The sequence below is a fragment of the Suillus fuscotomentosus genome, assembly GCF_016647785.1.
Source record: "Suillus fuscotomentosus strain FC203 chromosome Unknown F5891scaffold_36, whole genome shotgun sequence".
Lineage (NCBI taxonomy): Eukaryota > Fungi > Basidiomycota > Agaricomycetes > Boletales > Suillaceae > Suillus > Suillus fuscotomentosus.
In genome coordinates, this window is record NW_024539548.1 from 363,947 (window position 1) to 390,221 (window position 26,275).

The following is a 26,275-nucleotide window of genomic DNA, read 5'->3' on the forward strand; positions in this document are numbered from 1 at the left end:
GCTGGGTATTCTATGACAAGATGCTGGAGATCTTGGGGACGAACAGCAGTGCTCGTGGAAGTTATGCCTTCCACCCTACCTCCGCGGGTCCACCCCCCACCTCATCAGCCAATGCACCCGAGGCCGAAGAACTTGAGGACGAAGATCTTGAGGCCGAAGGGCCTATTATTCCGACAGCTGCCAGCATGGATCCTATGGGGAACATCAGCACCACCCCGCAAATCACCCCGCAAGTAGTCCGTGTACCTCCTCTTACCGGTGTTACTACAACCTCTCAGTCCTCTGGCAACAAGCGCCTGCGCACCGACACTCTTCTACTCGATTCCGCTGAAGTGACATCTTACACCTCCACGGGTGCTCCACCAACTACTTTCTATGATGACAGCCCCCTGCTGTCATCCCTCCCGCCACCGCCGTCATCCCTCCCGCCACCGCCGGCATCCCTCCCGCTTTCTGCGACTCTGGTGTCGTCTGCGCAGCCAGCCATAAAGAAGGCCCGTGTGACCAAGCAGACTGCTCAGGAACTCATGAGCAGTGCCGCCAGGGCAGCAAAGATCACCCCTGCAGTCGCTGTCGTGGGTATGCAGGGTGCAATCAACCGCTTGACTGACGTTCTGGAGAAGTCATTGACGGCTTCCCCATCTACACCTTCTGCGCCGTCGCTTACCTTGAACTCCAGCACGAACAGCATGACCCGCGCCTTGGAGATTATGCGTATCCAAGATGGACATCTGTCGGTCATGGAGAGAGCAAAGTTGATGCAGATCTTCAGCCGTCAGGGAAATGAGAATTCTCTTGCCGCTTACATTTCGCTCGACGGGGACTTTGAGACACGTTCGTTATATATCACTTTGCTCATGGCGGAGGTATAGGTATCATGTACCACTCGTGTTGTGTTGTAACTTGCCTCATACTCATACTAACATGTAGTTACTATATCATGTACTGTTCTCATACCACTCCTGCTCTCATATCAATGTAATCGTTTTCGTGCAAGTGCCAGTTACATGTGCTCAATGTCACCTATTCTAAGACTAGAACCGCCCCAGCCCATCCTCATCCTCTGATAAAGCCTGGTCTGATAGATCACTGTCTGAATCACCTTCGAGAACACTTCTTTCTCGCAAAACCCGCTGATAATCTAACCACATCTGTTCTGCGATGCGATCACGAGATGTGTGAACATCTGCATCAGCGAGTTGATGGTCATCTGCTACTGCCGGTTGCTCCCAGTTTCCGGTGTGCAAATCACCAGCGTCGTTGTCTGCATCAACAGGGATGGCGCCCTCGGTAGGGTCATGGAAACGGATAAAGTTGTGTATGCTGCACAAAGCAGTGGGGATCTGTGCCTGAACCACCATTGAATACGACGGCGATAGAAGGAGAATGCAGAAGCGCCTTTTCAAGACACCAAAGATTTGTTCGATGACATTGCGTGCTGACGCATGACGCAAGTTGAATAGTTCCTTTTTGTTAGCTGGTCTGTAGGCAAAAATTAGTACACTCTGGTGGCTGAAAAAATAAATGTTTGTAAACTCACCTTACGCTCGCGTGGCCCCATTCCGCAAGGTGGTAGCGGACACCACGATATGGTACGAGTAACTCCGGCCGTAGAGGAAAGCCAGCATCTGCAAGAAAATATTTTCCTGCAGGTAAGTGAAGGTCATGAGCACGGGCATCCTCATAGATGCGGGCATCCATGGCCGACCCTTCCCAGCCAGTAAGTGCATATGTAAAGTTCATCTCGAAGTCACAAGCAAAAAGACAGTTTTGAGATACAAACCCCTTGCGATTACGATAAGGCCCGCGTTCAAACGCACGAGGCGATGCGTGAATATGGCTTCCGTCAATAGCCCCAACAGTATCCTTGAAAAACGGCCAGAACTTGGGGTTCTGGCGAATTTTGCGTGGGATAGATGCATCCGGCAAGTGAACATATTTTGAATAGAAGGGGGGGGACGAAAATATATTGAGCATCCTACGAAAATAACTATGTACAATGAGATATAGTGCACAATTAAAAATATCACCCTCACCAAGATATAGTCTCGTTGGAGCGTTGAAATCTTTCACCAGTGTGTCTGATGGGCAAGCCCGTGACTACCGTGTAGAGGAAAATTGCTAGCTGTTCCTCTAGCGAGACGAACTTGGAGTCCGTGTGCCCAAGGGTACGCATCTCCGATATGAGCTCCCCGAAGACATGCGCATGCACGCCAAGCTCGCATCGTATTCGCGCGGGGTGACCAGTTAATAGTTCTATGACCCACTCTTCTCCCGATAGAGCAGACGTGTGGTATGGCTCAGGATCTTTTGGATAGATTGAATGTAATATACTAGTGGTAGCGCTAATCAAGATGCTGATCAAAAGGATCGTGGATCGTATGAGACGTTGCTGGACTTCAGGACGATGGGGCATGAATAGCGGGACATCCAATCGAAGATCCATGGGAGCAGGGACGGCTGGTAGAGCATCCATTGTCAAGGGCATACATTGTACCTACGATGCGGCTAGATAGCATATTCAAGTTCCGAATCTCCGTCGGCCCAAGCCGACAATCTGCGCAGGTTGTTTTGCCAAATGTTCGTCAACATCTGGTAGACGAACTGGCTCTAAAGGCCTAAACGTTACGTAAACTATCATCAGAATTTCATTCACGAGTCAACCAGGCCCGTCTCCCCGTGGCAGTCATGCGGCAACATTCCGCGGCGGCCCATTCTCGCGACCTTTCTGAACACCAGTTTTGCACGCTGTGATCTAGTGTTCTGGTCTAGGTCGTTTGCTTCTGGTCTGCGTGAATGGTACATTGTGCATAAACGTTATAAGTGCCCTCTTCTGGATGCCAGCTTTCAAAGCAGCTCGAGTCATTCCCGCCATGACGACGTCCATTCCTGTAAACTCCTCCCCTCAAGTCCTTGAAAACGGCTATCGAACTCCCAACAATCCTATCCTGAGGCTGGCGTTCAAAATCTTGTGTGTTATTGCGGTCTCTCGGGAGTCTCTCGACCATTGGAAAAATACAGGGAGCAAAGAATGGAAGGACCATGTCTCAATAATGGTCAATCGATTTGAGAACACAAATATCACTGTATGTTTGATATGATCCGATTTTTATGGCTAGCGTTCAATAACTGGACTTCAGGCTGGGCTCGTACTCGCAACTACTACTCTATTCCTGTCGTCTGTGCCTCCTATCAAACATTTGATGGCTTATAACTCCTCAATCTCGTACATCTTCGCCATGGTTTCATTTGGTGCTGCATTGCTCAGCGTGATATCCGGATCTGCTGTGCTTGTTATCTATGAAACTAGCACCGCTCACAAAGACATGGACTCCCTCAAAGTAAGTCTGTTTGTCTGGGTTGGCTCACAATCTGACACACGGCACAGCGCATGCAACGACACCAAGTCATCGCGCTACCACTATGGTTGGCATACCCCTCAGTCTGTCTGTCAATCGCTACTTGCTTTTTGTTTGTGTATGAGTAAGGCACTAGATGTTATTTAGATCTGCTGACGAGTATGGCGTTTGCTTTGGTGCAGCTATCTTTATCGCCTGCTTCTGGTCTGACAATAGTGTTGTAAACGTCATAACCATCTTGGCTTGTTTGGCCTTCCTTTCAAACGGAGGCCTTACTCTCTACGTTTTCAGCGTTGTAGGCGAAAAGTAACCTGGTAGCACTCTTGTTGGATTCGCCAGTCTAATATACCTTACAGGCGGGTCGAAGATCAAAAAAACCTTGTCGACACAAGCATCATGCTAGTATAGGTGCTGCATGTCTTCGGCTCTGACAGGGATGACTGGGCGTGATAATTGTTATAGACCACTCAGGGTTTGGATGCTTCGGGTTGTAGTACGTATCGGTCCGTGGAGTGGCAGCATCGCTTTCTTACCATGTCTCCTTAGCCTAGTATCCGAGTCCATCTATGTATAGATATGCCACACCACCTCCTGATCGCCCATGCGAACTGTCCACACAGCAAAGTACGTTGGCCCTAGACCTCCGACACCCCATCATCACCACACACCTCCACCTACAGGTTGCGCTCTTCCTCCCGCTTCAACATGTATTCTGGGAGTGACGACCGTGAGGTCACGAATTTTATTATGCTGCCGGTTTTGTTATGGGTATTGCAGGTTGTGTGGGGGTTGTGGATGTATGTTGGGCGGGGATGCGGATTACTGTGAGGGATCGATCGGTCATTCTACTTTAGAGTTACGACGTCACATCGTAAGTCAGAATGTAAAGAAGTAGAAATGAGAACAATCAAGTCATGATGCATGATGCATGAATTTTCACAAAAGCTTGATTAGATGAGACGGAAAATGCCAAAGCCATTTTCTACATTGGGGGAATAGCCTTGTAGTTCAAACATCAGTGAAATCGGTCGAGATAGCTCTATATCTCATGCCCAATGGTGGGATTTACAGGACGTTGACCGGTCTCCACAGCTTCAACGTCGTCTTGGGTGATGGTGATCTTGTAGGATGTGGGCGCAATCGTAGAATGGCTGCCAACGTAATGGGAATAGCCTTTACGCTGCTGCGACTCATCTGCAGGCGTTTGCCATTGTATTTTCGGAAATGCAGCGAGTGAGCCTTGAGTCTTGACTCGGGATCAACCTATCCAAGTACCCTCGTATAAGTTATATGACTGTGCCCATGTCGTGATTGATTATACAATTATGGGCCTGAACGTACGATGTGTGCCTCCCATAGAAGAGATGGTTCTGCGCATCTCAGAGTAAAGAGAGCGATTTTATCAAGCAAGCGAAAAAGATAGTCAACAAACATATATGTGCTGCTGACATACGGGCGGAATCATCATCGCGACTCTCAAGATTGTCGTTCTATTCCGTTTGTGGGACATTCTTGATTGGCACCTGATGAAGATATATAGCTGGGGCAGACTAGGATCTCCAAACCAAACGGGAGCGTCCTGTGAGGTTACATGTGCGATGTTGAAGCAGCGAAGGTTATCGTCGATTCTGGCTATCCGGGCTGCTGCACATATCGCAGAGTCATTTGTTTTCCGAGGTTCGGATATGAATCAACGATAGGTGAAACTTTGCCGGGATGAGTATGCCACCTTATCTAATCTCCGATTTTATTTTCTGATTTACTCCTGCATCCCAATTTCCAATTGTACAGCCACATATATATCAGCAGGCTTATTTGCCAGCGTTGAGGACACTCAGCACTCAATATTTCAACTTCGAGCGAGTTGCTTTACCGGAACTCGACTCATCTCCGTCAAATCTGTTTATAACGTTTAACCCTCTATCTTGAATTATTTGTTGCTTATTACCCATGTCTACGGAACCTGTAACAGCCTCTGCTGAAGAAAAACGGCCTGCTGAAGAGGCTGCGGCGATACACGAAGGAGATGAAGATGAGAAGCTGCAGGACGCTCGCAAGCAGAGTACGCGTTTTTTTTGCTATCATCTTTCTGCAGATGGATGACCGTCGATATCATAGTCGAGTTCTATTTTGCAGACTCGAACCTGCCATTCGATAAGTGCGCATGATCATCATGCACCGCGTGCATGGCTGATATGATCCAGGTTCATGTGGAGTCTCCACACCGCAAATGCCGAACACTGGGTACCCATCAAAACCGTCTCTTCGTTCAAGCGCATGCGAGAGTATGCGTCGAAGGGCCATGATTGGATAGTGAAGGCCTTACGGACAAGCGAGGAACTGGAAGTGGATGAAGCTGGGGAAAATGCGAGGCGTCGCACTGAGGTCCAACCACCCAAGGGTCAGTTTGAGAGAAGTGTCTACGCGGTAAGCTAGATCATCAAGGCATCAACAAATTTGCTCATGCATGCGCTGTAGAAAGGGTTTGGCGATGAGACTTCCGATCTCCAAAAGAAGCTGGAAAAGTTTTTCGACCAGTATGGAGAAACGAATGCTGTCAGGATGCGTCGTATAGACGGGAACAAGCAGTTCAAGGTATGTTTCATAGACTCAATCAAGACAAAACATACGCGCTCATATTTTCGCAGGGATCAGTCTTCGTCGAATTTGCAGAAATGAAATCCGCGGAAGCATTCCTAAATGCTGATCCTAAACCATCTTGGGACGGCAAGGAGCTGCTGATTATGTCCAAGTACGCTGTTTCTCTTTCTGAGTTTTTCTCTCTAATGGACTCTAGGGAGGCCTACTGCGATATGAAAATCAAAGAAAAGGGTCTTACTGGCAAGACCGCCGATATGCGCAAGGACAACATCGCAAGCCGGAAGGGGTTCAATGCGTTCCAGGAGATGCAGAACGAGAAGAAGGGGAAGGGTCAGAGGGGTAAAGACAAACCCAACCCCGAAGTCTGGCTCGAGTTCATGGGGTCTAAAATTCGTGTGCAGGAGGAAGATGGAGGCAGCGTGAAGAGTGAAGATGTGCCATATATCAAGGGCGCGACGATGAAGTTCACGGGCTGTGGCGGTGATGCTAACTTTACGGAGATGAAGGTAATTTGGTGGCTTTCACTTCGTCTGTCGAGGTTCTGACTTTTGGATCGATAGACTCCTTTGAGAGAACGCTTCGCCCGGGTACCATACATCCAATTCTCAAAGGGAGATGACTTTGGTCTCGTCGGATTCGACAAACCCTTGACGGAAGATGAGATCGACTACGTAAAGACCAACCTGAAGACAGTGAACTCTAACGAAGTCCAGTGGTCTATACCAGAAGGTACTGTCACCCTCTCCGTATTGCATACGATCTGAGCCTTACTCCTGTTAACGTGTCGCAGGGGAAGAAGAGAAACGATTCCAAATCGATCGTGCTAACTTTGCTGCGCGGTCAGTTCTCTCGCGTTCTCAGGAAAAAGGCGGTTCGTCACGAGGCGGACGTGGAGGCGGACGCGGGGGCCGGGGTAGAGGAGGCCGTGGTGGCAGGGGCGGTGGTCGTGGTGGAGGTCGTGGTGGAGGTCGCAGTGGCGAGAAAAGCCAACCCGCTGCAGTGTCTGAGGAACAAAGCGGAGAAAAGCGCAAACGGGCCATTGAGCCTGACGGCGGTCCTGATACTGGTATTCGTGGTCAGGCTGTCCCCACGATTGCGCCATCAAAAAAAGCAAAAACAGATGCTGCATGATATCTGTACCGATAAGCTATGTGTATCATGTGTGCAGTTTGTACTTTGGGGCATTGCATTTCGTCTTGAAAGACAACGTCTATTATGACTTTCATGTATACTCATATTCAGTACTCGGTATTCTGGAATCTGTTGTATTACAGGCAAGACAACGATACGGACTCATCAGAGGAATCAGAACACAAATCATTGATACCAACCACAGCAGGAATATCAGCAAAGAATCCGATCGGATGCGACATGCATGCAATGATTGATCAAGAAAAATCGAACAACCAGGACACCTAAACAAGAATTTGGTCGATGAGATATAGTGCACTATAAATTTAGGCTCGCGACCAACCTGCGCCAGCATACTCATATAAATGCACCAAAGGGCTGTTCACGGCGAACCATCAAACGCAATACTTGCGAGCGATAACTGAACTATACCGGCTCGTTTCGTGCATCAGCATGGACCTATGGTATCTCTACGCTTCCGACGTCCGTGTGTCAGCGAAAGTCATGTCTTTGACTCGTGCAATGATCTCATAGTCCAACGCGATCGTCTTGTATTCTCAGATGCGCTGCTGCGCTAGCAAAAATGGATCGATCGAAAGGCTGTCCAAGGCGGGCGATGCTCGTGAGTGAGGCTCCTCTTCTAGTACCTGAGGCAAGCCGCGGGATAACTTGTCAGAGTCGTCCATCAGGGATCCGGGCGATATAGGTGTTGGTGTGCATCGTTATATTCCACAGCACGAGTATATGGATGAGTGGTTGTCAGTTGATACGCTCGAGCACGGCGAACGTCGACAGTCCTAGTGAATTTTCATCATGATGAGCGTTGACAAAAGACAAATAACACAGAACATAAACTTGATGTTGGCATACCACGTTGGGGCGAGTCTCAAGGGGTACTCTGATAGAACATTACTGGTGAGCATCGAGTTTTGAAAACAAATGCTCTCTCACCTTTACGGTCTTCAGGCGGTTGCACGGCACAGGTTTGTGCACTACATAGGGTCCTAGGGATCGAAGTCCTTGATAGGATAGTAAATGGCCCCCGTCGAATGAGGTCGATTATCGAGTATATCCATCCTATGAACTAAGAATAAAATGGTGTATATGCGTAGAAAAAGACCATACCATACCAGTTGCTGTTCAGTTTCGTCCCTCCCTTGGCCGATCATGGACAATACTAAACTCTCCAACTTCTCGCACAACATTCGTCTCCTCTATGTCCGGAAGACTGTTGACAATAGCACTGTGATCATCGTTCGTTAAGCATCGTTGTTGTCGTTGTCAGTGTGGATGGTGAGAAAGCTGGACTTACAGTAAAATGCGGTGATTTTCAGTGTTTGCATGATAGATCACGACGTGTTCCTGCAAATACCACAGGATTCCTGTATATGCGAAAATTCTGAAAAGGGAACTCAAGTTGTTGATTTAATACTACACGAGGTATTGCTGTGTCGGAGTATCTTTGGAAAGTTCATAGGAAGGACTTATTTGGGAAGCTGATGCACTAGAACTGCAGTATGTTTGCGGTATGAGTACACTATTTTGGGAAGTGCTGTGTTACTAAGCTGTGCGTGCACTCAGCATAATAGGTGACCAGGTCGCACTGCAAGTTGCTCAGCACCCTGTACTTTACTTTTCTTCAGTCAAGCAGACATATAACGCTATCTACGTCGCAGAGAGCGTCTTCTCACTAGTAATATTGATCTGCACGCCCAGCAGATATGAATGACAGGCAAGCCCATTATCCGTTTGTTCCAGCCGCATCGTTCTGAAGATTTCCCCACTCGAAGTGCTCTCAAGTGTAGTCCTTCTTGCGACATGGAAAAGCAGCAGTTCACAGACTTGGAAAAGGTCGAGGGACTGATTCCAGAATCGGAAGAGGAAGAGATATTAAATTCCAACGAAGCTGCTCTCGAGATACTTATCGTCGGTCTCAACTGGACACTGTACTCAGTGAGTTCACATCGTCAGCAGTATTGTTGCATCCTCTGATGATGCATGGTTCTATTCGTCAACTCCAGGCTTTGATAACCGGGTCAGTTTGGTTCAACGCGTCACCACTAGATTCCCCTGTCAACGATGGTGTTCCTACGCACGATTCCCAACCGCCTTCACTACGTTATAAGCTCTCGTGCGGACTCTTCTTTGTCGGCAGCTCACTGAGTTTCTGCGTCGCGTTCCTCATCATCTTGGGCAAGATCCTGATGCGCCAACACACACTCACTCTGAAGCACCCGCCTTTTGGCCCTCGCAGCCTCCCCAAGTACAAGGTTCAACGTCTACGCGAGATACCGGCATCTATGCCTGCATGGTTCATGAAACTTCTGAAGTCACTGCAGTTTATCTTTCCATTCATCCAGTTTACGATTGCCATGACGCTACTCGCGCTCGGTGGTATCCACCCTTCCAAAGCTTAAGGGCCCTTGCCAATATTTCTTTGACTCTCTTGACCCAAGAACAAATTTTCATATTCTCTGTAATGTTTACGTTTACCGACGTTATCCTTCACCCCGAGGCTCTTTTTATTGTTAAATGAAGCGTGTTGGGTCTTCAGCGCTTGGGCGATCGTCTTTCCCGAGGCCACTTCAATTTCTTTTCACTGTATTCATCATATACGCTCTTATTTTATTTACATTCATTGTATTATCAGACGATATACAAATCATCTTGATAGAAACGAGTCAAACTCGGGACTTTGTTTAAAAGGGAAGTGACATACAACACCATCGTAAATAAAGTTTAGCAGGGTAGCTTCTTCGCGTGTTCCCACTAAAGCTTACGTTCTTACCATGTTTTAATACATTCAGGTTTGCGCCAACGACTCGTAGTCTTACTGATTGCCTCGATCGGTGGCTAGTACTCAGGCGCTTAGCATAAGCCTAGACGGTCTTCGCGTTGCCCACTCTTACGGATCCTTCTGACCCAACACAGATATTCCGTCACTTCCGGATGATCAAAATCACATCGACATCTGACTCCTCGTGTATACCTCATGTGGCATGGAATTGCTATACCCATTGCCCACTGAATCTAGATCATTTTCAACTCGGGCAGAATCTACCGAGTTCGCACACTGCAATGATTATAAGGCTACACGAACGCTTCCGAGTCTCTATTACATTTACCTTCCCCCATGGATCCTTCACAGATAAGAAACAGAATCGGTCGCTTTCGAATCCTCGTGATAGGAAGAGCCAATGCAGGAAAAACCACCCTCCTACAGAGAGTCTGTAACACACGAGAGAATCCAGAAATATATAACAGCGCCGGTAAAAAGGTAGGCATCACGGTGCTAGTAGGAGGATGGCAGTGATGGCTGAGCGATGAACTTCAGATTGATGCCACAGTCTTGATGGCTTCCACAGAGGTGCCGTGTACTTTCAATGAATGGTAACCTGAACTGACACGATCTCAGCGCGGATTGCACAACATCGAGAATGAAATGGTGTTTAAAAGCAATCCAGGTTTCATCTTTCACGATTCTCGCGGGTTCGAAGCAGGCGGTGAATCAGAATTTGACCAGGTGAAGGCTTTCATCGCAGACCGTTCTAAGGAAGCCAGATTAAGAGATCAACTCCACGCTATCTGGTAATTGTAGCTGATCAGTCGCGACGCGGCCTCACGGTATTAACATAGGTATTGTATCCCCATGGACGAGGCAAGTAGGTCGTTCACCTCAAGCGAAATCAAATTTTTCTCTCAATGCGATACTGGAAGCAGTAAGGTTTCACATCCGACTGTTGTTGATATTCGACTGATGCGCAGAATCACAATCCTCAGTTCCAGTAATAGTACTGTTCACAAAATTTGATGCACTCTACGACGAATCATATGCCGAGCTGAAATCGCAGGGAGCATCAATGGAGGAGGCTGAAGAACGGGCGCCAAAGCACGCAGAAGAATCATTTGCGATTGGCTCACAACTGAAGTTTCTATACCACTCCAAGGAGATTCGACGCCCTCCGAAATGCCACATATGCCTCCCTAGTAAGCTGTTGATCGTCGCCTTATGAGTCTGATACATTTTGACGCTGATTTATTAGACATAGACAGAGACGATGCAGATTGCGGGCCACTCATCGAATAAACGGCGGGAGCACTGGATAATGAAGCGCTTCAGCAATTATTCGTCTCGACTCAGCAGACCAACTTGGAGATCTGCATGAAATATGCAGTTGAGAAGTAACTACCCATGATCTCATTACCTGCCTCAAGCGTTAGCGACTGATATCGCCCAGATCACTCATGAAACGTCTGGACTTTGCTGAGATAACGACATCCGAGGATCATGAGCAGATGGTAGGGGCATCAGGTGACTGGTTTCCACATATTTTGGTAAGATTATCGGAAAGTTTGAAGGTCGCTCTAATTTATGTTTCTTATAGGTAGTACGTGTGTCGATCTTCGTTCGAGCAAGATTCATGCTGATCCAAGTCGTTGCCCACCCATCGCAGTGGGTGAGTGTGTCGATCCTCGTTCGAGCAAGAGCCATGCTGATCCAAGTCGTTGCCCACCCATCGCAGTGGGTGAGTGTGTCGATCCTCGTTCAAGCAAGAGCTATACTGATCCAAGTCGTTGCCCACCGTTCGCAGAATGTGAGTGTGTCGATCCTAGTTCGAGCAAGAGCCATGCTGATCCAAGCCGTTGCCCACTGTTCGCAGAATGTGAGTGTGTCGATCCTTGTTCGAACAAGAGTCATGCTGATCCAAGTCGTTGCCCACCGTTCGCAGGGAGTGAGTGTGTCGATCCTCGTTCAAGCAAGAACCATGCTGATCCAAGACGTTGCCCACCGTTCGCAGAGAGTGAGTGTGTCGATCCTCGTTCGAGCAGAAGCCATGCTGATCCAAGTCGTTGCCTACCGTTCGCAGGAAGTGAGTATGTCGATCCTCGTTTGAGCAAGAGCCATGCTGATCCAAGACGTTGCCCACCGTTCGCAGGAAGTGAGTGTGTCGATCCTCGTTTGAGCAAGAGTCATGCTGATCCAAGACGTTGCCCACCGTTCGCAGAATGTGAGTGTGTCGGTCCTCATTCGAGCAAGAGCCATGCTGATCCAAGTTGTTGCCCACCGTTCACAGAATGTGAGTATGTCAATCCTCGTTCGAGCAAGAGTCATGCTGATCCAAGTCGTTGCCCACCGTTCGCAGAATGTGAGTGTGTCGATCCTCGTTCGAGCAAGAGCCGTGCTGATCCAAGTTGTTGCCCTCCGTTCGCAGAATGTGAGTGTGTCGATCCTCGTTCGAGCAAGAACCATGCTGATCCAAGTCGTTGCCCACCCTTCGCAGGTTGTGAGTGTGTCGATCCTCGTTCGAGCAAGAACCATGCTGATCCAAGTCATTGCCCACCCATCGCAGTGGGTGAGTGTGTCGATCCTCGTTCGAGCAAGAGTCATGCTGATCGAAGTCGTTGGCCACCGTCCGCAGGAAGTGAGTGTGTCGATCCTCGTTTGAGCAAGAGCCATGCTGATCCAATTCGTTGCCCACCGTTCGCAGCGTGTGAGTGTGTCGATCCTCGTTCGAGCAAGAGCCATGCTGATCCAGGTTGTTGCCCACCGTTCGCAGCGTGTGAGTGTCTCGATCCTCCTTCGATCTCGAGCCTTCCTGAATGAAGCTATTGTGCATCCGTTGATAGACAGTAAGTGCATTAATCCTTTATCAAGTTCAAGTCCTCACAAAGTCATCGATGCACCATTGGCAGGAGGTCAGTACATTGACCCTCTACCGATCTTGAGGCACTGACCGAAGAAAACATCGATCCGTTGACAGCTCGTGAGTATGATCATTTTCTCCCTATATCTTGTCTTCCTCATTGATGCAATCGATGAATTGTTGTCAGGGTGTGAGTCTACCGATTCTCTGTCGCCCTCGCGTCATACTGACCGAACACATTGATGCTCCATCAATAGATTGTGAGTTTGTCCGTCCACTGTCGAGCTTAAACCATGTTGACTGAAGACATCGCCCGTCCATTCACAGTATGTAAGCACATCGACCCGCAGTCAAATTGGAGTATCACTGACCTTCCCCACCGATGACCATTGCTCATCCACTGACAGGATGTCAGTGTGCTCATTCTTCATCTAGCTCGAGCTTTTCTTACGACTGAAACCGTACATCCCTTGATAGTATGTGAGTGTTTTGATCCGAACCTTATTCGCAAACGACATCGTTGATTTATCAATAGGAAGTTAGTCTCTTTATTTTTCTTTGACTTCGGGCCATGCTGACCGAAGATGTTACGCATTGGCAGCGTGTGAGTGTATCGATCCTCAGCAGGGGTCAACGATTTCAACTTTCCATCATGATCTGATCAGCTTAGTCGGAGTCATCGTACAGAGATGCGGTCCAGGTTACTCTCTACGGTATGTCCAATTGGTCGCAGATTGTACATGCAATTCTGATGTTTCGAATGTGCCAGGCCTCTGACTCATCATCACCCTTGGAGAACATTGTTCAGCTCTGTTCTGGTGAATTTTGAGGCTGCGTTGCGATGAACCTGCTGATCATTGATCATTTAGCTCTTGTCATTGTCTTCGAACACTCTTTCTACATTTTCGATAAGCGACCCCATTTTCGTCCACAGTCTGTTCCCTCTTTTTATCTCGCTCTCGAGCAGTACATGGCATCTCAGCATGCTGCTGCTGTCAGGGAAGGTGTGAGCGCTGCCGTACAGGCATATGAAGAAGCTGTGGCTACTGCCTCCCACGCATATGAAGAGGCTGTGAAGGCTTTTGTCTACACATATCAAGGAAAATCGCCTGCTTGGATGGCCAAGTTGCCGTTTGAACCCTTCAAGAGGAAGGCAAAAGAAGCTATTGAACGCTCTCAGGAAGCGAAGCAATCCTTCGAACGCTCGAAGCAGGAGGAGAAAGAATCCTCACGTTCTCGGGCGAAGGCTGAGTTAATGAAGACTATTCTTGAAATCAGTTTAAATCATCGCCTGCGTATGTTTCAACGTCATGTTGTGGCAACAATATCGCTGATCTGCTTGTCTTCAGGGAGACCTTAACGTTGGGCAATGCAATACAGCGTTCCGGTTCAGATGAGATGTTTTGGCTGGGAATGTGGGTTCATTGAATGGTTTATTGAGGTGGATTCAGTGTGTGGAATTGTACGAAACAGTTGCATGATCACGCAATATGATGCTTTGTCTGGTATATGGTGTATACATGTTTGGAGAACGTCGGCCACTGAGACGCAGATCAAGCTGCACGAGTTCATGACCATTCCTTTGATATTTTATCTATCATAGGGATATAAGTAGCTACACATCCAATTTTCTTTTCCTCCTTTCGAACCCACGTCAAGAACGCTTAGAGGGTGCAAATTACTCCAAAGAGCTGGCAGCGAAACAAGGGGCCTGGGCCTTACGTATGCGGGGCGGGACTTGGAAGTATGCTATCACAACCGGACCCGGTAGTCTCATTTCTTGTCAACCGGCTGGTTGTCCTGAAGCTGCTGCTGATACTAGGGTCTGGGTCGACTGAGGGGTGCCGGTGAGTAAGGCTTGTAAACATGGTGAGAGGTGCCCACTGTGCATTACTGTATAATCTGACATGACAACATATGAACTTAACTGTGCGTCCTGTCGCGGTGAGCTCTATTGCTGACTCAACGAACGGCGAAACATCTCGACGCAGCACCTATAATGATCCTCTCAAGATATTATTCTTTATGAGGCCCGTCGATTTTTGCGTTGTGCTGCTTGTGTGCATGTGAAAAGCAGCAAGCATTTTCAAAATTGGAGCACGTCTAACTATATCCGTTGGTGCAAGCAGCTTGCAACTCTGTGTTGCCCATCTCTCAACTCGGCAGCATGGAAGCACATTTCCAGCCTCCCTACCCTCTTCACAGTGAGCTGTGCGGGTCTCCTCATCGGCCTTTAATCTGGGCCAGGACACCGTCAACTTTGCACCTTTCCGTAACCTCACAGGTCTTTTTTTCTATGTCAAAATGGCTGCATCCACTATCACAGTCATTCAAAACTCAGAATTCCCCTCGCTAGAAGAGTTTGTACTAGAAGTCAGTGTTTTGCCTTGAACAGAGGCCGAGCAGCTCTGTCGCGCGCTCTCCAACTGCAAGTTGAATCAGAACATTCAACACCTCCCCTGGTTCAACAGTCGGGAAGCCCTCAAGTAGCTCTTTGACAGTAATCACACAATCTCTTTGTTTTACTCAGCTCTGGACCCTGCAGCTCGACTTTCCTCGTCGCTGCTTCAAACTTGATAACAACCGTCTTTTGGAAGTCATGCAAGTTGGCTACACGTCCGCTCGCTGGAATCAGGGGATGGAGAAACGGTACCCACTGTCTTCCGTGAACTATTCACTGTGCTTTCTCAATGGTCCCTGCTTGCTTAGGTTGGACTTAGCAACGGACGCCGTGAAAATTGATAATGTCGAGTCATTTCAACATACCACCCTAGAATCATCGAACTTGACCCGGTCTCGTTTAGCAGATGCCAAAGCTATTGCTTACATCCTCTTCTCCACGCTCCCTCACATCGACCAAGTCACTGACTAGCGAGACTCATGGGACCTATGGGACTTCGAAATCTACTTTCTGAAATTATGGGACGAGATCTCGTTCTTTCAAATGGCCACGAGCCACGAAGGCCCGGGTCTGAGGAGACGGACCGAGTACGTTTTTTCGCACTACCCTGACCAAAATGCTGCTTTCATCATCACACATTTCTTTTTCTATCCTACGCTACCCAATAACATCACTCAAAAATACATGTTCTACTTATATCTATCTCGTGCTTCCAATATCACTTGCATGCGCGCCATTGGATGATATAATTGATGAGAGTATATGCCGCACCCCATGCGGACGTTGTGTTAGCTACCAACTAGACAGATTATCATGATCTGAAACGTACAAAAATGCACTATGATCTCAGCGGGACCACGACAGTACTAGGCAGCCTCCGTCAGGATAAAAAACGATTGATTGATCATGACAGACCGGTAAACAGTTTCAGGTGTCGATCTGGAGATGTAAAGTGATCGAAATATAGACCTTTCAGATCTTCAAAGTTTCAGGTCTCAGGCCTAAGGTGTGATCTCGCGGCGAAGGCGGTCGAGTCTTCGCATATCTCCACATCTAGATTTTCTACAGGACTCTTGCAATGTTCGTGATGAGAACTTCCGGGTCCACAATGCCCCACATCATGATGGTGGAATGGATCTTGCGCATACATGCGTTCGAGGTAAAAATGGTCATTATTCAAGAACCTGCAATCAGAGTGACAAAAATGTCTGTTTGGTTGCAAGCAGGGCCCCAATAGTGACCCCGACCCGTGCAAGAGTGAGCCGAGGTGAGCTGCTATTCCCACATTAGTAGGAGTCAATGTGACATACCAAAGTGAACCCTGAATCTCTAAATTGCAGGAGCCCGCAAGGGGACGCATTGAGGGGATGCACGAGACAGTTAGTAGCAAAAGTAGTAAGAAGGCATCCGTGTGAACATAAATGTGGGCATCCGCGTCAATGCAGGTGTTCGTGTCGGTGCAGGCGCCTGTGTCAATGCAAGTATCTGCGTCCACGAAAGTGCGGGAATCTACATGCACACGGCAGTAGGTGTTGGCAAGGATGGTACTCACGCGAGCCAGCTTGAAAGGTCGATGTGCCGTAGCACCTTCAAGTCGTGGCCGCCGGACTTGCTTTCATTGCATGGGGATGCACATAAGGATCTGGGCCATGTCAGAAATTCCTAATTTGGATTTCAACGCCTTGTAAGGCATTTCAAGGTTCAAAGGCAAAATGGCCTTTGAAATGGGTTTAAATAATAGAGTCGTACTTAAAATTGCCATAGAAATGTAGTTAAAATGGCATTGCAACAGATTGCAACGGGCCTTGCAATGGTACGGCACGGTGCAATTTGGTTGCCATATTATTGCAATATCTTAAGAAGAAAGGGAGAAAGGTTTCGGAAACGTTCGCGCGCTCGCGTGGTTTTCGCGTAGCGCCATGCGGTTTTCGTTTAGATACGCTTAGATACGCTTAGATACGCTTAGATACGCTTAGATTCGCTTAGATTCGCCTAAGGCCACATGGTTTTCGCTTACCTCGCTTGAACTTCTATTTGGAAACTCGCGTGGTTTTCATGTATATTTCGAGCGGCGACTCAAACAACGTCACCCATTGGGAATGTTGCGCAACAACATTGGTAACTGTATGTGTACATGGCATTAAATAATGTGTTTGAGCAGGGGGACAACAGGATTTGAGTGTTTTGCCTACTGCAATTATTAGTAGTGACTGTATATGTACATAAATGGAACAACATATGATACAATTACAGACAGGGAGATAACAAATGTGGTGACAGGAGATAAGATTCAAATAAAAAAAGGAGACAAAGACAATGTAGACTCAAAAACCAGAGAATGTGATGACAGGAAAATGGGGAAATGGGAGAACAGGAGACAGGAGATGGGAGACTGAGAGAACAGAGACGGGAGACGGGAGATGGGAGAAGGGAGAAGGGAGACGGTGTAGAGACTCGCGCGTCTCAATGACGAATATCCGGCCTTTAACCATACATTCCTATACATTACAGCTCTACTCCTAAGGACCAGTCTCGCGCGCACTCGCGCGCGCCTTATCTGAACTCGCGCGCACTTACGCGCGCCTTACCTACGCACGCGCTATGCGCGCTTCGCGCGCGCGTTCGCGCGCCTCCTCATAGGTCTTCGCGCTATCGTCCGTCCATCCGTCCCATGTCCTTACTGATTCGCTGGTGCGTTATTTCTATCTTATCCATTGAACTAATAAAATCTTCGGTCCGACATCCGCGCTACTTATGGAAAGTTTATTTAAACTTAGTTATAATTAGAGTTGATATGGTTACTCGGTTCGGGAGCGCGCTCGGAAGCGCGCCTTCTCCATTCTTAAATACAGAAGGGTTTCCTTTAGTTCTGGTACTTACTTTTCCCTTATCTTTGTGTACTGGAAAGTGAATAGATCACCTCCCCACTTGTTATCTGATCATATCCTCCTGTCAATCCTCCACCTTTGCACTCACTCCTCAGTAAGATCTTGCCTCTAACGCTTTAGGCGCGCCTTCGCTTCGCGCGCGCGCATTCTCGGACCTCCCACTCACGCGCGCATCACGCGCGCCTTCGCCTCGCGCACGCGCGCCTTCGCGCGCGTTATCTTCTCGCGCCTATTAGCGCCCGCCTAGCTCACAGAGTTTCCCTCCACTTTATTTCGAGGAACTTCTCTCAGTGGTTGTCCTTTGGGTCGAGTCGTTGTCTCGTATCCCGGTCTTGCTGTTGAGCACCCCTTTTGTTTTAAGTGTTTTCACGTATAGTCAAGATTCCTCATCTACAACTGGAGCCCACCGCGAGGGACACTTCTGAGATAGAAGGTCGGCGCCTCAGACCCAACAGTCGCCGCATAGCCAGAGAAGAAGCCATCGCCGCATTCGACAGAGCGGTAGAATCCATTATACCAGGACCCTTATTCATTCAACACACGCGCGGTCGTTCGCGCAATATATCAGAACCTCCGCGACCAGATCCAGCGCTCTTCGCGCACGCGCCTAGACAACTGATATCGCCAGTCACGCCCTCGCCTGAAGAATCCGTCAAGGAAGAGTCATCCGACGGCTTCGAAGCAATAGATAACCCAAGGAGCCAACTTCCCGGAGCATTCCTCCACACGCCCAATCAACCTCCTTTTAATACTTCTAACCTGTCAGCGCTAAGCGCGCTAACCGAGCTTGACGACTCTAGCGACACTCCACTTAACGCGCCAGTAGTTCCTGCGCGCGAGAACGCGCTTCCTACAACGGGAATACCTAAGATCAAGCAAGAAGCTTTAGAAACCCCGCGCGCGCCATTTTCAATCCCAGGCGGTACCGTTATATCAAACCTTCCTTTCGCGAACACGCGCCAAGCACTTGTCAGTCACAAGATCCCCGCGCCTGCAATTTCCCAACCGCCCGTCATGTCCACAGTAAGAACCAGAATGCCTGTCCGTGGAACAACGGACGCGCCTAAATTTGATGGCACAACCGACAGCCTCGCCGACTTTATCGACCTATACGAGCAGCTCGCTGACGACGTAGGTCTACAAGGTCTCGATCGCATTAAGGGTATCATCCGCTACCTTGAGCGCGATGACCGAGAATTATGGGGCGGAATGCCGGAGGCGCAAGTAAGCGATTACAACGCGTTCATGAAAGAAGTCAAGGTAATGTATCCCGGATGGGATGGCAAAAGGCGCTACGCGCTTTCGGACCTACAAGCCATCGCGCACGAATACGCGAACAAGACGATGCCCTCGTACCAGGAGTTAAGCAACTACCTTCGCGCGTTCAAGAAAGTCATGCAACCGCTATTGGCAGAAGATCGCATTGGTAAAGCCGAGCGCGATCGCATATTCATGGAAGGGATTCCCAAGGATACTCAGGCGCTAATACGCACGCGCCTAATGATTAAAATTCCTGATCACTACCCGCAGGATCCATACCCGTTCATGGACGTCTTTACAGCTGGACATTTCGTTCTGCCCGCGAATGCGCCTGCAGCAAGCGCGACGCCTAGCGCGCCTACGGCAGCGCCATTCACTAACCTAGTCACAGCTACCACGTCAGCGCAATCGCCCGCGCAAGGCACAGTAACCAAGCGCGAATATAAGCGCGACGCGCCTACGTTCAATGACTGCGCCTTTTGCGGCAGTCTCGAACATTACTACCCTCGTTGCGCAGAGAAACAAAGGTATATTGACGCGGGTAAATGTAAGGTTAGCGAAGAGACGCGCAAGCTTGTTTTGCCAAATGGCGATTGGATTCCAGGCCGAGGATTACTCAAGGATCGTCTAGATCGACATCACGCAAGTCGCGCGACACCGGATACGACCGCTAGTACAGGCGCGACAGCGGGACTATTCTATCGCGCGTCCGACGAGATCGACGCGGTAATTGATGTAGGCTCATCTGCGTTTGTGCACACAGTCGCGCAAACGGAACTCGAAGAGGACGACGAGACGGTGGATCTCATGACAGAAGCGATAGCCTATGTAGCTGCAAGGCGCGACCAGAAGCGCAATGCCAAAGGTAAAAGTGTGCGCTTCGATGGTGTAGAAATACCCAGCGAAACGCGCGCGCGTCCGAGACCTGCATCTAAGCAAGCCACGGTAGAGGAGGAGATAATCTCTCCCGAAATACAGGCTTCGTCTGACAAAGGTAAAGGAAAAGAGGTAGCGAAAGTAGCGCCGTTAAGCGCGCCAATAAGCGCGCCAACAAGCGCCAAGGCGCCTCCTAAGGGCGCCTCGCCCGCATCGTCAACACCATCATCGTCCGCGCCAGTATCGTCATCGTCGTCATCCCCATCTCAATCTTCAGTATTGCCACCATCGCCGTCATCAACACCAACCCAAGCACCAGCACAGTCATCATCATATCGTTATGCATTTGCGCTCGAAGACAAGGAGGCCGACAAACGCGTTGTCGAGCGCCTTCTCGATTCCAATCTCAATATCCCAGTAAGGGAATTATTAGCTGTATCTCCCGACGTTCGCCAACATTTCCGCGAACTTACGACCAAGAAGCGCGTCACAGTAGGCGCAGTATCTGTGCACGAATTATCAGGGCACCCCGCAACCGACCAATGGCTCAAGCAATACGAGGATGTGCGCATGCGAAGCGACGACGGTAAAATCGTCGCGGATCACTTCGCGCCCCTGCGCTGTATTCGCGCTAAGACATTGGAAGGGCGCACTCTCACCTGCGTCTTAGATCAAGGCGCGGAAGTAGTAGTCATGCCAAGGGAAGTATGGAAAGAGCTCGGCGTACCGCTCAGGTCGGACCATAGCCTCAATATGGAATCGGTAAACACGTCACGTGACGCGACGCTAGGAGTCATAGAGAACGTCCCGCTTGATTTTGGCGCAGGACCCTTATACTTCCAAGTCCAGGTCATCGAGCGCGCGACCTTTGAAGTTTTACTAGGGCGCCCATTCTTTAAGCTTACCTCGTGCCGCACATTTGATCTGCCCGACGGAGAGCAGGATCTCATACTGACTGATCCTAACGCGCGCAAAGAACTGCGCATTCCAACCCTACCTTGGGTCAAGCGACAGCTCGCAAGAGACGCGAAGTGCGCGAGTCACGCGCACTCGCACGCGCTCAAGGAGGAGGAACAGGGTTTTTAAGTATCGATGATCTGCAGCATTCGCGGGGAGAAGCCCATACGCATTCGTCTTCCCAAGTATTTTCCTTATCGCATCAAGTTTCGCATTCTCGCATCACGCCTAACGCGCCGCGCATAGCGCGCGCGGATAGCGCGTCCCATTTTTCGCTCTTAAGGAGCAGCAACGCATCGCCTTTAGTCTTTACGCATCAATTTTCTTCATCTTCTATCCCGCAGTATTCAGCGCGTTACGCGCATCTAACATCCACGCAGACCGTTATAGATAAGGCGACTATCGACGCCTTTAATTCCTTTTATTATTATGATCCCGTACTTCACGCGCTGGTTTATAAACCAGTCGCGAAGAAAGTGCGCACGGTACCTACCACTATGCCCGCAGAGTATAGGGTAGTGCGCCAATTACCAGATGACCCGTTAGCAGGATTACCCGACTTACCCACCCATCCTCCAGAATTCACGCCAGGCGCGCGCTTTACGCAGGCGCGCGCAGATAAACTAGACCTTGACCCAGCAAATTGGCTATGGCCAGAAGAACTCAAGTTGGTGCGCTGGCTCGTGCGCGTACACGAACTCGCATTCGCATGGGACGCCTCAGAGCGCGGGCGCCTCAATGAGACCTACTTCCCGCCATACAAGATTCCTACGGTTCCGCACACGCCTTGGTCTCAGCGCAATATTCCGATCCCGCCAGCCACCTTAGATGAAGTAGTGCGCATCATCAAGGAGAAGATCTCGTCGGGAGTATATGAACCATCAACGGCCGCGTATCGCTCGCGCTGGTTCTGTGTAGTAAAGAAAGATGGAAAATCCTTGCGCCTAGTTCACGACTTGCAGCCGCTTAATGCGGTAACAATTCGCGACGCATCGCTTCCGCCTTTTGTTGAACTTCTCGCGGAAGCGTTCGCCGGATACGCGGTGTACGCTGTATTGGACTTATATTCAGGTTATGACCAGCGCGCGCTTCACGTAGATTCGCGCGACTTGACGACCTTTGGAACGCCTTTGGGTCCTCATCGGCTAACCACTCTTCCTCAAGGACATGCTAATGCTGTACAGGTTTACCAAGGCGATACCGCGTTTATCTTGCAACACGAAATTCCAGAATTCACGTCGCCATTCGTGGATGATGTTCCGATCAAATCAGTGCGAACGCGCTATCAGCGCGAAGACGGTTCTTACGAGACGATACCCGAAAATGCAGGAATCCGGCGCTTCATCTGGGAGCATTGCATTGTTGTCAATCGCATTCTACAGCGCCTAGAGAACGTAGGCGCAACCGTATCCGCATCAAAGTTTGTTCTAGCCGCGCCTACGGCAATCATCGTCGGACACAAATGCACGTTTGAAGGGCGCGTACCAGAAGAATCCAAGGTACAGAAGATTCGCGACTGGCCAGAACCGACCAATCAGTCGCAAGTGCGCGGATTCTTAGGAACTTGCGGTGTCCTGCGCATATTCATTCGCGATTTCTCGCGCATCGCGCGCCCGCTAGTTAACCTCACCAGGAAAGACGCGCCATTTATATTTGGCCCTGAACAGCGCGAAGCCATGCAGACCCTCAAGGACTCAATTCTAGAATCGCCCGCGCTAAGGCGCATCGACTATGATAGCGAGCGCGAAGTCATTCTAGCAGTCGATACTTCCAATATCGCTGTAGGATTTATCTTGCTGCAGATAGGCGAAGACGGAAAACGCTATCCAAATCGATTTGGCTCAATCGCGCTAAACGACGTGGAAAGGCGCTACTCTCAAGCGAAACTAGAACTCTTTGGACTCTTCCGCGCGTTGCGCGCGGTGCGCGTATACATCTTCGGGGTAAAGAATCTGACGGTGGAGGTAGACGCGAAGTATATCAAAGGTATGATCAATAATCCGGACTTGCAGCCTAACGCGACCATCAACCGATGGATCGCGGGTATCCTTTTATTTTCATTCAAACTCGTTCATGTATCCGCGCAAAAGCATAAAGGGGTCGATGGTCTCTCAAGGAGACCAGTCGCCGAGGATGATCCCATAGAGGACGATAATCATGAGGATTGGATTGATCGCGCATACTCGTTCGCTATCGCGCTTCTAAACGATCGCACGCATCGTATAGCTGGTGGTTCGGGTGACATACGCCACGAAGCGCATCGCACATGTTTCATCTCGCAGAGCGCGCGCGTACCAGCGTTGCGCGTATATTTTGATGTCGCACAGACTGAAGAACCAGAACCAGATATTCCGCGCTCGGACGCGGCGCGCGCGCAAGACGCGCTGATGACCACTATAGAACAGTTTCTTACCACGCGCGAAAGACCCACTGACGTTTCAGATGAAGAATTCGAGAAGTTCGTGAACAACGCGGCGCGTTATTTCGTTCTGGAAGGCAACCTATGGCGCAGAGCATCGCACGGCAAACACCAACTAGTGTTACCTCCAAACAAGCGCTATCGCGTTCTCAAGGAGGCGCATGACGACCTAGGGCACAAGGGTATCTATACCGTCAGCGCGCGCCTACGGCTACGCTTTTGGTGGCCGCGCATCATCGAAGACATCAAATGGTATGGACAAACGTGTCACGAATGCCAAGTTCGCCAAACGAGGAGGCTGCATATTCCTCCAATCGTCCCCATACCAGGAGGTCTATTTCGCAAAGCGCACATCGACACGATGAAGATGCCCAGGGCGGGCGGATATGAATACCTCGTGCAAGCGCGATGCGCGCTAACGTCGTATCCGGAATGGCGCATGCTGCGCAAAGAAAATACTAACGCGCTAACCGCTTTTATTTTCGAGGAGCTCTTGTGTAGGTGGGGCCCAATCACAGAGATAGTGACGGACAATGCGCCCGCATATAGGCTCGCAGTAGACGAACTCGCGCGCAAATACGGGATTCACCCGATCCGCATCTCGCCATATAATTCTCAGGCAAACGGTATAGTCGAAAGACGACACCGTGATGTCTGGGAGGCCATCATTAAAAGCTGCGACGGAGATGATTCTCGCTGGTATCAGGTAGTTCATTCAGTTTTCTGGGCCGAGCGCGTCACCATTCATAAAGCGACGGGTTTATCGCCCTATTTCATGATGCATGGCGTCGAGCCAATATTTCCCTTTGATCTTGCAGAAGCGACGTTCCTCGCGCCTTTACCAAGCCGAGGCGCGTTCACCACTACTGATCTTATAGCATGGCGCGCGCGCCAATTGCAGAAGCGCGTAGAAGATATTAACGCGATTAGGGATAAAGTAGTCGCGGCGCGCTACAAGTCCATACGCGATTTTGAGAGACGCTTCCGCGCGTCTATCAAATCGCACGACTTCGAACCCGGCGCTTTAGTGTTGGTACGCAACTCGAAAGTCGAATACGAGCTGAGCAAGAAGACGAAGCCACGCTATTTGGGACCTATGATCGTAGTGCGTCGCACGAAGGGAGGCTCATATATGTTGGCCGAGTTGGACGGCGCAATCTCAAAACTTCGCTTCGCCGCATTTCGCGTCATTCCTTACTACCCGCGTAGCGAGGAGCGCGTATCGGTAACCCAAATGACTGGAGTAGACGACGAGAGCATCGACGAACTAGAAGCGTATGAAACCGTAGAACCCGATGAAGACGAGCCCGAGCGCGCGCAAGACGGTTAGCGCGCGCGACCATATTCCGCGCGCCCGCGCATCACTGAATCATATTCGCGCGAACGCGCGCCCCTCAAAAACATAAAAACAAAAACACCAGATAATACGAAGAACACAAAAATATTCCATTAAGTACATACTCTCAGTTTTACCCCGGGTTTCGTCCGGTGATATCTCTCATATCATTTGTTCATATAACGCGCATTGCCTGCACATAAACCCCACAGACTCTAGAATATAACCAACGCACTAAGAAACACGCTAATACCCCGCAAGTACATACTGATCACTACCTTAATTGTATAGCGCGCGCATAATCACCTCATTAGACTTTCACTTTCTAACACGCGCGCGGCGCCGCGCACCTTTTTTTTCTCTAACTTTCATTCAAGCGCGCGCGCGTCATCGCTTCGACGCGCGCGGCGCAACACGGCAGGAATAGATGATGGAAGGCGCGCGAAGAAGACAAGACGGGCGCGCACCCCGCAGAAAATTCAGTAAAGTCCATTGCATTACCTTGATCTCGTTGCGCGCTTGTCATTTACTTACATACTTATCATTTTAATTTCTTAAGCCCAGTGAATCAGATAAGGACATGGACATGGACATGGCAACACAGGATACATTGTACAGGCGCATTGGCGCTCAAAAAGGAGTACACAGGCGCATTGGCGCTTAGGAGACAAGAAAAACAAAAGAGAAGTGCATCTACTTAAGGGAGTCGTTGATCTGCCTCTCCAGTTCAGCCCAAGCGTTAGACATAGCGAAAAACTTGTTGGAATAGTTGAGGAGGTCCGCCTGTTGGGCGCGCGCATACTGGCGCATCTGGAGAGTGGAAGTGCGCAAGTGCGCATTTTCCTCCTTCAAACGCGCGGCTTCGGCGCGCGCCTCCTTCAACTCCACCGCTGGATCCTTGAACTTGTCCTTTCCCTTAGGCGCAGAACCAGACGCCAAAGGACCAACGGCGCGCACTGGAATATCGCGCGAGGCGCGCACGACCTTCTCCTCCACAGAGCGCTCCCCAACAATCTCCACATCCATCTCCGACTCCTCGGATTCTTCTTCATCCTCAACCGCAATAGAGGAAGCGGTTTCCTTTGCAGACTCTGCGATAGGGCGCTTGGGCATTGGTTTGCGCGGGCGCGCCTTAGGCGCATCAGTAAGGTTGCGCTTAGCTAATCCACAGCTGTCAGTGGCGCGCGCCAATGAAAGACAATAGGCGCGACTTACAGAAAGTGCAAGCGCGCTTGGAAACATCACAAGGAGGGCACCGTCGACCAGGCGCGCCTCCACAGTCAATGTCCTTGGCAATGCAGGCGCCACAGCGCCGCGCCTTGGTCACAGACATGCGCCCAACGCGCGGCTAGCGCAACCAAACGCGTTAATAGAGAGGCGCACCAACAGGAAATAGAGAGGC

The 26,275-nt window shown here is 49.7% G+C and overlaps 5 protein-coding genes across 5 annotated transcripts; all 5 read left to right on the forward strand.

The window, feature by feature from the left end:
- Positions 1–2,817: 2,817 nt before the first annotated feature.
- Positions 2,818–3,933, forward strand: F5891DRAFT_1041657 (uncharacterized protein). The gene is made up of 5 exons (XM_041362073.1): positions 2,818–3,086; positions 3,141–3,341; positions 3,389–3,487; positions 3,542–3,665; positions 3,716–3,933. The coding sequence occupies exons 1-3, from the start codon at positions 2,874–2,876 to the stop codon at positions 3,485–3,487; spliced, it is 513 nt and encodes a 170-aa protein (XP_041224459.1). The 5' UTR covers positions 2,818–2,873; the 3' UTR covers positions 3,542–3,665; positions 3,716–3,933.
- A 1,198-nt stretch (positions 3,934–5,131) lies between these two features.
- F5891DRAFT_1111436 (uncharacterized protein) lies at positions 5,132–7,261 on the forward strand. Its single transcript, XM_041363725.1, has 8 exons — positions 5,132–5,421; positions 5,478–5,517; positions 5,564–5,786; positions 5,838–5,954; positions 6,008–6,111; positions 6,157–6,466; positions 6,521–6,689; positions 6,751–7,261. The coding sequence occupies exons 1-8, from the start codon at positions 5,310–5,312 to the stop codon at positions 7,089–7,091; spliced, it is 1,416 nt and encodes a 471-aa protein (XP_041224460.1). The 5' UTR covers positions 5,132–5,309; the 3' UTR covers positions 7,092–7,261.
- A 1,385-nt stretch (positions 7,262–8,646) lies between these two features.
- On the forward strand, positions 8,647–9,796 carry F5891DRAFT_1041672 (uncharacterized protein). The gene is made up of 2 exons (XM_041362074.1): positions 8,647–9,044; positions 9,113–9,796. The coding sequence occupies exons 1-2, from the start codon at positions 8,817–8,819 to the stop codon at positions 9,506–9,508; spliced, it is 624 nt and encodes a 207-aa protein (XP_041224461.1). The 5' UTR covers positions 8,647–8,816; the 3' UTR covers positions 9,509–9,796.
- A 70-nt stretch (positions 9,797–9,866) lies between these two features.
- On the forward strand, positions 9,867–11,261 carry F5891DRAFT_442293 (uncharacterized protein). The gene is made up of 6 exons (XM_041371851.1): positions 9,867–10,368; positions 10,426–10,458; positions 10,507–10,679; positions 10,728–10,810; positions 10,872–11,078; positions 11,135–11,261. Exons 1-6 carry the CDS (start codon positions 10,225–10,227, stop codon positions 11,176–11,178), a joined length of 684 nt encoding a protein of 227 aa, XP_041224462.1. The 5' UTR covers positions 9,867–10,224; the 3' UTR covers positions 11,179–11,261.
- A 1,857-nt stretch (positions 11,262–13,118) lies between these two features.
- F5891DRAFT_1173982 (uncharacterized protein) lies at positions 13,119–15,608 on the forward strand (the record flags this gene model as incomplete). Its single annotated transcript, XM_041365645.1, has 12 exons — positions 13,119–13,146; positions 13,172–13,216; positions 13,321–13,340; positions 13,402–13,449; positions 13,671–13,987; positions 14,086–14,151; positions 14,340–14,458; positions 14,508–14,583; positions 14,814–14,940; positions 14,984–15,109; positions 15,267–15,385; positions 15,446–15,608. 12 exons carry the CDS (start codon positions 13,119–13,121, stop codon positions 15,606–15,608), a joined length of 1,254 nt encoding a protein of 417 aa, XP_041224463.1.
- Between the last annotated feature and the right edge of the window lie 10,667 nt (positions 15,609–26,275).